Raw genomic sequence first — 12493 nt, 5'->3', positions numbered from 1 at the left:
AGAAACATTTTTTTGTAATGCATACAGGCCGTTGCAGCCTTCTGCCAGTTGTAAATAACTCAGGCGCCATTTGTAATTCATGGAAATTGGACCCTGCAACTCTCCGTTTTCCTTTGAAAGGCCTCTTGCCATATGATAAGGTATGTTACTAAATACGATGGAACTTTCTCCATCCGTCTAAGAGTCTTCATCCTGGAGTATTTGATGTGTAATGCTAAACTGTCTCTTCATAGACTGAAGAAGTAAATATTTAATGAAAGATAGTTTATGGTTTATCATGATTTCAATATCCAAGTACCGCCTGTGGTTTATGATATTGCAGGTGTCTATGTTCCAATGGTCCACTTCTGGCAAAGCACTTGGTGTTAGAAAATTGAAGTTTTTAATTGATTCCTTGTTTTCACTTTTCCTTTACAAAGCAGGGACCAAAAATGAGTTTGCAGCGTCCCTAAAATTTGAGGAGTGAGCCTCCTGTTTGTTAGATTTTTTTCAGAAGGGGAGGACAAAAGTAGAGTAGAAATTTCTCAAAGGAAAAAAATCCACAGATATCCATAAAATGAAATGTGTGATATAGACATAAAGCTATAATGAAATATGACATTTATTTTATTATCTTGGGGTTTGGAGTAGTGACAGAGCAGGGTATGGGGAGGGCAAGATAGTTATCATGTAAATGTTTTCATGTCAAAAATGACATAGACAGTGATTAGGAAACTTCCAAAAGTGAGGATTGTAAAATAGTGCAACTAAAGTGACAATGCTGGGTTCTTGGCATATTAGTCAGCAAAACCTTAGAAGATGAAAAAGTGGAAAACTAAATGGAATTTGCAATCATGATAGCAGTAATAATGAAAACAGAGGAACTTATTGTGAACTTACTATGTGCCAGGCACTGTTTTAAGAGCTTACTTTGCAACAACTTTTATTCTTAACTATCATCTTAATATTTCCATTATCCAGATGATGAAACTGAGACATTGAGTGGGGTAGTAACTTGACTAAAAGGCCCCACATTTAGGAAATAGTATAGTCAGGACTTGAACTCTTAACCCGTGTGCTATCAAGTCCTCTCCAAATTTGGAAATGATGTCTATGTTTACACTTGTAGGAGAATGAATAGAAACTGCCTCTTTGATTAGATTTCTGGGGAAAAAAATCCTTTCCCTACAGTGATGCTTAAGACTTCCACGTGACTGTAGCTGAAGCCATTTCTAACTTTTCCTCTATGACCTTGGGCAAGTCCCTTCACCTCAGTTACATCATTTATCAAATGAGGGGTGGGAACAGATTAATTGTAAGCACTAAAATCCTATGATTTTTTTCCACTAGATACTGCCTACTCTGTGAAGGTAACAAGTGCCTTTAGAGGATTTTTTGATCCCAATTTCAAATTATTTGAATTAACATTAACTTTGATCTTGAAGCAATAATTTTCTTTATTTTCTTTAAAGGATCTGTTTGAACCACAGACTGCTTTGTTGAGATATGTTTTGGAGCAGCCTTATTCCAGGGATATGGTCTGCAATATGCTAGGTTTAAATAAGCAGGTACTGTACTGTGCTGGAAACCTAGTAAATTCTGCATAGAATCTGCACTATTCTTTTCTCTTTTCTTTGCTATAGCTAACTGAGCAAAACAGTTAAGAACTATTCGGTGATTTTTTTTTTTAATATATGGTTTATTAAACAATGTATTGTTCTTATCATTTATATATTGCTTTAAGAATATTTAAATTAAGAAGGAGATATTTTAAAAATTGGTTTATTTTGCATTGCTTTTTTTTCTATAAGGCCAGTTTCAAGTATACCTTTTGCCAGAGAAACCTACACATGACTTAACCATAATTTTTGACTTTTTTTGTTGTTTGGGTGTCTATTTTTATAACCCTTGGTATTTTCAGCATGGCCTCAATTGCTGATTTTTTTTTTTTTCTTTTTGGTGTGTGTTTGTTTTTGGTGGTTTAACATGTGGGAGGGTTTGTGCTGACTCTGGGTTCCTTGAGGCTGGCCTCATAGTCACTGTTTTGTCTTTTCTTTTTTTCTTCCTTTATTTTTGTTCTGTCCTGTCTTGTCCTGCCCATCCTCCAATGCTCTAGACCTTGAACATTGCTCAGGTATGTTCACAACCTTACTGTTGTATTGTGACTAACGATACGCTGGCCGCTTTGTAGCCACTGATTCCATTTAGAGAATACATGTATGGTCGGGGCTTGAAATTGGCAGGACCATGCTGAGACCAAGGCCACTAAAATGAATTTCTTCTTGGGATATGAGAGTTGTTTTTGGTGGATTGTTTTTGTTTTTGGTTTTTGGTGTTTGTTTTTTTTTAATATTCTTTTTTTTAATCAAATCAAGAGACAACACCTGGCACATGATAAAGCCTGTCACTTTTTTGATGGGTTGTTTTTCCTTCCCACTCCATTTTACTGTTTTTCATACTTTAGGGCTAAAGCTAGCCTGGTGGAATTTTCAGAGATGGAAAGATTTGTGGTGGCCTTTATCTTTCCAGACTATTAAAACATAAACAAACAACAACATCAATAAAAATACTTACGTTGCTTTGCCTAAAAACAAAAACAAATTAAAAACAAAACAAAAAAGAGAACAAAAGCACTTTAACAGAGATATGTTACTTTTAAAAGTTGGAGTGGTACGCTTTACATGGGGAAGTTTTTTTGGAAACATGGAGATTGACTAAGAAATGTCGCACTCTTAGGTGACCCCACACCTGCTTGACAAACACCCTTCTTTGTCAGTCTTTGCCAGAAGTGTCCTCCTCCTGCAGTGAGCGCCTCGCAGCTGAAGTCCACCTGTGGCAGGAGGAACACGAAATGGCCAAACTTTATAAACCAAACTCTTATACAGTCCCAAGTCTGTTCCAGGACTTTTCACCTTTGAGATTTTAAGCAAAATAGTGGTTCTCATTATTTTTGTTAAAAATTTTTGAGCCCAACATATTAAAATAGACCAGCTTTTTGATTTTAAAAAGACATTCTTGTCTAGGTTATATAAAATAGCGTTGCTGTTTGCAATACTATAGTGAAGGTTGTGCCAGTGCTTCCATTTATAAAGCCCTATTTTTAAGGACATATAGCTTGGCCATAAAACTTGCTCAGTGTTGAAACTTTGCATGCCAAACCTCACCCTAGTAGCAGTATCTCTTTTATTATTTTAAGTTTTTTCTTCTGAAAAATTTACCAAGTCTCCTTGTTTGGACAAGCCTTTGTTCATGTGAAACTGAAACTGCTTCACCCCACAGTATCTGACAGTTAACCTCACATAACCTGTCAATGTAACATCTTAAACACCAAGTCTTTAACTCTGATCAGCTTTCACTTGAGTTAGAGGTAAGTATTCAGTGAACCTTGAAAGAATGCTTCATGCTATGTCTTAAAACTAATTTTTGCAGTGCACTTTAAGGCATACTTGACTCAGTTTCTTTTTGCAGTTTGATGAATAAATGTACCCATGGTCATTTGAGCTGCAAGTACCTTCCCCCAGATATCCTTAGCCATCCTTAGCTTTTTGCTTTTGGGGGCAGCTCGTCTCAAACTAGAAATTGACAAAATTTAGAGAAGGGTGTTTCTGATCTGATCCTTTCAGTAACAAGTTTCAACCTAAAAAAAGTTTATGACTAAGACATAAATCCGTAAAAAATAAAGTTTATAATGGAAATGCTGACAGAACATTATTAATATTGATCTCACTGTAGTGTAAACATTGTCAAAAGTTCACAATTCATCATTAATTGTTTTGGGAGAAAACTGTAGTGAGCGCACTTGTAAGATAATATGCTGCATTGACTTGATATATTATTTTTACCACCTGGAGAGTAGGATAGAAAATGAGAGCACACTGTATAAGAAGCATATGATTAAAAATAAACAAGTTATCTCATCACATCTTTTATCATTACAGAACTATATCCTGCACTATACTTTCTTGTCCTCTCTCTAGCAATGCAATAATTTACTTAAAGCTTTGAAACCTTTTAAGAGCTGTCCATATTGCATTTTCCAGTAGGAATTGGGCTATGGTATTTTATCCTAAAATTGGTTGCATTCAGAAGGTCATAAATAGCCCAGTTCTGTGACCAGCAAGGTAGTGTTCACAGTGTAAGAATCCTGTTTTGTATATTTGCACAAGAGTTTGTATTCTTTGTACTGAATAAGAGCATCACAAAACAGATTCACTCCTCAAGCTCTTTTGTGGTGGTATATGAACTCTGGCTACCCTGAAACAGTGAAGTACTAGACTGATCGCTCAGTTTATCCTTAAAAGGCACCATTGAACGTGGTACTAACTGGCATGGGACTCCAGTTCTGATTGGTAGAGAATATGATAAATGACATACAATGGGATTTTTCTTCCCAACCTGTCCTAAATAGATACTGCTTTAAAATTGATTTCTGGCACTGAAATAATGATTTTAAGTTAACTTACGCCCACCTAAGTACAATATGTTAAAATTGCACCACAGAAGCAGTACCAAAACTTATATGAAAATGTCAGGGGCCACTTAATATAGGATATGCTTACTAAGACGGAAAGCATTATCATTTGCCATTTTAAATAGTGGTGGGAAAAAATCAGGGGCATGGGTGGGGCTTAATGTTAATGTTTCTGTTAATTCCTTGTGCCTGATTTTCAGCATTTACCAAAACTGAAAATTTAATACAAATTTCCGATACAGTTTGAGCTGTTATGCAGAAATTGCATTGTTAAAATACTGAATTTAGATTCTTATTGTTAACACAGGCTTTAACTAAACATACATATACATATGATGTAAACTAATTCAATTTGTATGCCTATATCTTAAGACTTAAATTTATGAAAGCTTTCAGCAAGTTGTGAATAGCCATAGACATAGCATCCGTTGGCTACCAGAATTATCACACCCTGTGACTGATAATTAGCCTTTATTCACAGATCATTAAACTGATTTACGAATTTTCATTTCTTCCACTTTATAAAACTTACGTGGTGGAGAATCTTAATTTTAATGTAATTATCTTTTAGCAGTTGAAAACTAAAGCAAAACTTATTCTAAAGTAGTTAGCACAGATCATTTTATATTCCAGGTTTTTCCCTCTTTTTTTTTTTTTTTTTTTTGGTATTATTAAAATTGGCGAGTAAAAAAAGGAACATGTGTAAGCTATCCCTAAACTTGGTGTGAGAACTATCCTTGGATTTAACCAAAAACATCCGGGAAATATAGAGTTCATTCTAATAGATGTTCTGCTACCCTCAGACCAACCAGTGCATTTGGTGCCGTAGAGATTCCTGACTGATTTAATTGTTAACAGAAAATCTGGGGGTAGTCTTGAGTCATGGTATATACTGAAAGCTTATCAGCTTTGACTGTAAATTTCCTAGTTGTTCTTACTTTGCCGAAATCTTAATATTTTTGGTTTTCCTCTAAATCATTAACTATATGACCATCAATCACTGCAGTCCTAAAAATATGTAGGTAAAAATCCAGTTCTCTGAAACAAATAGCTAATACTAATAAGGGAAACTCAAAAATGACCCAGGTGCTAAACACCAATTTTGTTTAGTTTATTCTTTTTTCCTGAAGCAGACTGATGGAAGACCATCATGGATGGAGGAATAGATGACAAATTGGTTAGTTTCCAACTAGCAGCACATTCCCATCACTGAAGAAAAATTCCTACTGGAAATTCTGGCTTTACTTCTTTTCACAAATTTTTCTGACTCTTGTATACTTTGAATGATCTCGCTCTAAATTTGTGTTGTCTGACACATTTCTTAGGTTGTTGGTGGTTGGCAGAACTAGTGAATTTCAAGCCCTGTACACAGTAGTTGTGCATGCTGATTTAAGAAATAGTTTGTAGTGTTGTCTGTTGCACTTTGCTCTGCTTCATAATGATAATTACATTTGGAGGAAAAGTACTGTAGTCCCAGCTGGTGGTGTTAATATTGCTCTTCGTAAACCTGTAATGTGATTGAACTGTGATCATGGCATTGTGTTTTTGGAAAAAATATGAAACAACCATTGATGCTTACTGTTTTGGATAGATGTTTGTTTTATTTGCATGCTTTAAGAAAGTGCAGCTATATTGGAGCTTTACAAGTTTGGAGCTGGCAGAAAGCATGCAAAAGAGGGGATGCTCTTCATTATGTTCTGTTTTTTTCCAAATTTGTCCCCATTTTGCATTTTTCCCCTAAATTTAAGGAAATCATATCCCTTTTTCATGGCAAAAGACTAATAATCACATCTAAAGTTTATAGGGAAAGCATCTATGTTAGTATTGTATTCATTAGAAAGGCTTCCAACTGCCTGGCTATTGAGTCATATAACATTTTATTAAAAGTATAAAAATGGCTTAAAATATGGCTTAACATATTTCTTTTGGTAAAAGTACATTTTTTAAAATCACTTTAAAAAAGCATAAATCTTTTTGCCTCTAGAAAGGGAAGTTGCATTTTCATTTTTAGTGTTTAAACTCAATTCTTTTTCTTGTTTTAGATTTTTAAAATAGTCTAATTTAAAATTAAAGCTGCATTATGTTTGGCTTCTAAGAGGGAAGAGCAGAGATTTAACTTTGAGATCAAGGTTTTTTTTTTTTGTAGAGGAAGTTTTCCTTTCAGTATCAGATCAATACCACACGTTGAAAAATAGACATTGAGTAATCTGGAAGCTATTTAGATATACCTCTGTATATAAAGTTAGTGTAAACATGTGGTGATTACTTTTAAATAAATAGATCACACACTGCTTTGTTTGCTCTCCTGTCATAGTATTTAATTCCTGGAAATCCAGGGTTTTCATATTTTGAGCTAGATTGCAAACTTAATACTGTTATCCCCATTTCGTTTGTCTTTTAAATGATCTTTGTTCAAAAAATAAATAACAAAATTTTCTACTGTGTAGTGCCCTTTGTCATATTGGAACAATGATGTCTATAGTGAAAGTCAAAAGTTAATGGGAAGGCTGTTTTGTGTGAGACCTGAAAAATAATTTTTTATGATACTCGTCCTCTATGATAATGTAACATGATGCAGCTTTAACAGACTAAATCTAACCTTAACTTTCTAAGTTCAACTTCATTCCATGCTTCTCAGCCTCTTGTTACGATTAATGCCCATTAACTGGTAACTTCTGAAACTAACCGGGAGGCTTTTGGAATACTGTATTTAATCTCTGCCCTACAGCACAAGCAGCGCTGCCCTGTGCTGGAGGACCAGTTGGTGGATCTGGTGGTTTATGCCATGGAGCGATCGGAGACCGAGGAGAAGTTTGATGACGGGGGAACAAGCCAACTCCTCTGGCAGCATCTCTCGAGTCAGCTCATTTTCTTTGTGCTTTTCCAGTTTGCAAGTTTTCCACATATGGTCCTTTCTCTTCATCAGAAGGTAAGTACCACACCCTTTGCCAGAGCCACTTTACCTGTTGATTAGTATGTTTTAGACTGGTGTGGATGTTACCTAGTGAACAGAAGTTCCGAGCTCTGATTTCTGTTTTGTTCAGTGCCTTTATGATTTCTTAACTTCTCATTTTCTTGTCACCATAAAAACTGCATTCACTTATTCATTCCACATGTTCACAGTGCAAGGACCAGGAGATACAAAATGAAAAGGCACTAGTATAGTACCCTCAAAGAGCTCTTTACCGGTGGGAAGATATAGGTATAAACAATTTGATTATAATATTATAGTTCACATAATGGAAGCATGTTTCCTTGTGATAGGAATGAGAGAATAGTCCTTATTAAAGACATCAGGAATGGCTTTCTCAAAGGGATCTTGAAACTATTACTTGAAAGGCAAGTAGAAATTTGCCAAGAGGAAAAGATAGGAAAGTGTTTCCATAACAATAAGATGGTCATTTGGAAAGGGACAAAAGTGTGTGATAGCTGGAAAGAAAAATGTAAAAGGGAAAGTGTTGGTGAGATGAAGAAAGCAGGAAGGTAAGGCCAGACATGGAGAACTTTATATGACCCTGTGTTTGTTCTGAGTTAAATTTACTTTGGGAAGCAAATGAGGAAGGGAATGACATCATTATATACAAGTTGGAAAAATTACTGCTAATGACCACATGTAGGAAGACAGTGATGTAGAGATGGATGGAGCCAAAATCAGAAGCAAAGAAATTAGTAAGGGAGCTGTTGCAGTGGTCCGGGTGAGAGATGCTGAAGACCTAAACCAGGACAGAGAGGAGGAGCCAGAAACCCGGTATGCTGGGAGGTGAATACGACTTGGTGACAATAGGTGACAGGGAGTAACAGGAATCTAGGATCACCCACTGGTTTCTGCTTAGACAGGTGAATGAAAGAGTAGAACAATGAATCCGAAACAGGGAATACAAGTGGAAGAGTAAGTTGTGGAAAGGGTGGTTTTAGGCATAAGGCTTTGGACACATTGAATAGGAATAAAATAGTGTTGTTGTATCTATAACATCTTGATAGTCTAGATTATTTGGGGGAAATATTTTCATAAGAGTTGTTAAAATCCTTTCAACCACCACTTACCCACCACCCCGATCACCACCACTGGTTTCTGTTATAATCTACAGGAAACCAGGAAACCAGTTGTGTTGGATAACCAGTCCTTGAGGAGTAAAAACAATAAATTTCATCCTTTTGGTATAATAAAGTACTCGTGTTTTGATGAAATATTTTTCGTAATATTCCAAAATTAAACTTGATTCTCATGCATACATTATCGACTTAATCATGTTTTAAAACATTTAATTTTTGATATGCATAGTTGTTTTGGAGGTCAGGGAGAAAACATATAATATTAAAATAATTTAAAAGGCTTTGCTGGGTGTGCCTTGAGTGGAGAAAAAGTAATTAGTAAATGTAAAACTTAGATGCTATAAATCACAGCAAGATCCTTTCTGACCCACCTCCTAGAGAAATGGAAATAAAAACAAAAATAGACAAATGGGACCTAATGAAACTTCAAAGCTTTTGCACAGCAAAGGGAACCATAAACAAGACCAAAAGACAACCCTCAGAATGGGAGAAAATATTTGCAAATGAAGCAACTGACAAAGGATTAATCTCCAAAATTTATAAGCAGCTCATGCAGCTCAATAACAAAAAAACAACCCAATCCAAAAATGGGCAGAAGACCTAAATAGACATTTCTCCAAAGAAGATATACAGACTGCCAACAAACACATGAAAGAATGCTCAACATCATTAATCATTAGAGAAATGCAAATCAAAACTACAATGAGATATCATCTCACACCAGTCAGAATGGCCATCATCAAAAAATCTAGAAACAATAAATGCTGGAGAGGGTGTGGAAAAAGAGAACCCTCTTGCACTGTTGGTGGGAATGTAAATTGATACAGCCACTATGGAGAACAGTATGGAGCTTCCTTAAAAAACTACAAATAGAACTACCATATGACCCAGCAATCCCACTACTGGGCATGTACCCTAAGAAAACCATAATTCAAAAAGAGTCATGTACCAAAATGTTCATTGCAGCTCTATTTACAATAGCCCAGAGATGGAAACAACCTAAGTGTCCATCATCGGATGAATGGATAAAGATGTAGCGCATATATACAATGGAATATTACTCAGCCTTAAAAAGAATGAAATTGAGCTATTTGTAATGAGGTGGATAGACCTAGAGTCTGTCATACAGAGTGAAGTAAGTCAGAAAGAGAAAGACAAATACCGTATGCTAACACATATATATGGAATTTAAGAAAAAAAAATGTCATGAAGAGCCTAGGGGTAAGACAGGAACAAAGACGCAGACCTACTAGAGAATGGACTTGAGGATATAGGTAGGGGGAAGGGTGAGCTGTGACAAAGCGAGAGAGAGGCATGGACATATATACACTACCAAACGTAAGGTAGATGGCTAGTGGGAAGCATCCGCATAGCACAGGGAGATCAGCTCAGGGAAATCAGCTCGGTGCTTTGTGACCGCCTGGAGGGGTGGGATAGGGAGGGTGGGAGGGAGGGAGGCGCAAGAGGGAAGAGATATGGGAACATATGTATATGTCTAACTGATTCACTTGGTTATAAAGCAGAAACTAACACACCATTGTAAAGCAATTATACTCCAATAAAGATGTTTAAAAAAAAAGATGCTAACTTTCTGAGAACAAGGTTTCTCTTTCTTTTTTCTTTAAACTTTACTGTATCTGTTTCTTTAACTGGCTGTGTAGATTTGTATTTAAACATTTTTTACAGTTAGCAGGGCGAGGACTGATTAAAGGCAGAGATCATCTGATGTGGGTTCTCTTGCAATTCATTTCTGGAAGTATTCAGAAAAATGCACTAGCTGATTTTCTCCCTGTCATGAAGCTCTTTGACCTTCTGTACCCAGAAAAAGAAGTAAGTTTTATTAAATAGTTAACAATGTGATTAGAATTATGTCTAATTTATGTTTAAGGATTTTAGTGTGATTTTGTGAAAAGAGCACTGGACTTGAAAGCTGGAAACACGGTTCTTTTCCCAGTTTTTGTGATTGCTGTGATCATGGGATAGACATTCGGTTTTTCTTGACATTAGTTTACTCCTGTATAAAGTGATGAAATTGAACTAGATTATTTTTGAAGTTTATCTTAAATCACAGTTGAACATCTAGTATGACAAGCTCTTTCTCTACCTTCTAAACAGGGTTACAATTTTTAAAAGCATAAAACTGTTTTAATCTATACACAGTTGAATGACGACATAATATCAGTATCTGTTAATATGGTTTTTTTGGTTGTTTGCCAATTGAGTGTGTCACACTAGTGTTTTATTATATAAGGTATTTGAGTAAAATATGGTATATATTGATGATTGTCATTTTTTAGAAACATTTTATTATGGAAATTTTTAAATGCACAAAAAAATGTAGAGTAAATAGAAAAAGACACTCCTGTCCCATCACCAAGAATTTTTTTTTTTTTTTTTGGCTGCGTTGGGTCTTCATTGCTGTGTGTGGACTTCTCATTGCAGTGGCTTCTCTTTGCTGCAGAGCACAGGCTCTAGGTGCACAGGCTTCAGTAGTTGCAGCACGCGAGCTTATTTGCTCTGCAGCATGTGGGATCTTCCCAGACCAGGGATCGAACCCGTGTCCTCTGCAATGGCAGGTGGATTCTTAACCACTGTGCCACCAGGGAAGTCCAAGAAATATTCTTATTTCATCTTCTTTCCTCATCTTTTTGATTAATGCCGATGATTTTAAAGCAAATTCCAGACATCCGTGTCATTTCACCCATCAATAAACAATGTTTTATGTTACTCATTTAGATTGCATGTCTCTTATATGTTCTTGGAAAGCATATATGTGACTTTTAGAAACTCTGTATTCATATTTATCACACTCAGTAAGATAATGATGTGATTAATTTTTTTCATAATGATGTGTTTAATTTTTAAAGAATAAAACTTTTTTTAATAAATTTATTTGATTATTTATTTTCGGCTTCATTGGGTCTTCATTGCTGCACGCGGGCTTTCTCTAGTTGCGGCGAGCGGGGGCTCCACTTCGTTGCAGTGCGCAGGCTTCTCGTTGCGGTGGCTTCTCTTGCTGTGGAGCACGGGCTCTAGGCGTGCGGGCTTCAGTAGTTGTGGCTCGCGGTCTCTAGAGTGCAGGCTCAGTAGTTGTGGCACACGGGCTTAGTTGCTCCGTGGCATGTGGGTTCTTGCTGGACCAGTGCTCGAACCCGGGTCTCCTGCACTGGCAGGCAGATTCTTAACCACTGTGCCACCAGGGGAGTCCAAGAATAAAAATTTAATGATTATGAATGCTTTGTGGCAGTAGGAAAAGCTTGACTAAGCACCTGTGGATTTCAGTTATTTTCTTGGCAAGTAAAAACAATCTTGTAGTAGTTTCAATATTTGATAGCTGTTAGATCTTCTGATTTGTGTTATTGAACAGTCAAAGGACAGTTGGAGCTAAATTATGAGATACAGCAGAAATGGATTACTAAAATATATATAATTAGTTAATTCTACTCTTTCTTATATTTAAATTGTTCTTTTCTAGTTTATCCCAGTTCCTGACATTAACAAACCCCAGTCAACTCATGCCTTTGCAATGACCTGCATTTGGATTCACCTCAATAGAAAAGCCCAAAATGACAACTCCAAGCTACAGATTCCAATACCTCATTCCCTAAAGCTTCACCATGAGTAAGTTGTTTGTAACTTGACAGTTCATTTCTTTTAATTTAATAAATAGTGGATTGTAGACTAATATTGGTCTCAGTATTTATGTGAAGTATGGAAATCTTCCCACATCCACTAGAGGTAAGAGTAAATATTTAATGTGTACGTTATAACTAAGGGAACCTGATCAGTTGCAGCAGAAAGCAACTAGAAGATTAACCAAGCCTGTTTATATGTATGTGGAGATATATATTTATATATATATTTTTTAATTTTCAGGTCTACGCTTTTACATGTTTTACCTTAGTTAAAATACTTAATTTCCAAAACTATGTGAAAATGTTTCAAAATTGTTTAAGTACTTGGAACTTGAGCATGATCTGACTGGGATAT

General features: G+C 35.9%; 1 protein-coding gene across 3 annotated transcripts in view; it reads left to right on the top strand.

Annotated features, from left to right (window-relative positions):
- MED23 (mediator complex subunit 23) overlaps positions 1–12493 on the top strand; it is a 42791-nt gene that overhangs the window by 9956 nt on the left and 20342 nt on the right. For 2 of the 3 annotated variants that reach the window (XM_030853436.2, XM_060283316.2), the window contains exons 9-14: positions 28–140; positions 1452–1547; positions 2096–2113; positions 7179–7379; positions 10190–10333; positions 11979–12124. In XM_030853436.2, the coding sequence (XP_030709296.1) occupies positions 28–140; positions 1452–1547; positions 2096–2113; positions 7179–7379; positions 10190–10333; positions 11979–12124 (718 nt within the window). The remainder of the gene's footprint in view (positions 1–27; positions 141–1451; positions 1548–2095; positions 2114–7178; positions 7380–10189; positions 10334–11978; positions 12125–12493) is intronic. The other variant, XM_030853437.2, reaches the window with a different exon arrangement.

Source organism: Globicephala melas, chromosome 14 (genome assembly GCF_963455315.2).
Source record: "Globicephala melas chromosome 14, mGloMel1.2, whole genome shotgun sequence".
Taxonomy (NCBI): domain Eukaryota; kingdom Metazoa; phylum Chordata; class Mammalia; order Artiodactyla; family Delphinidae; genus Globicephala; species Globicephala melas.
The sequence above is the reverse complement of the archived record's forward strand: the minus strand, read 5'-3'. Positions and strand labels throughout refer to the sequence as shown.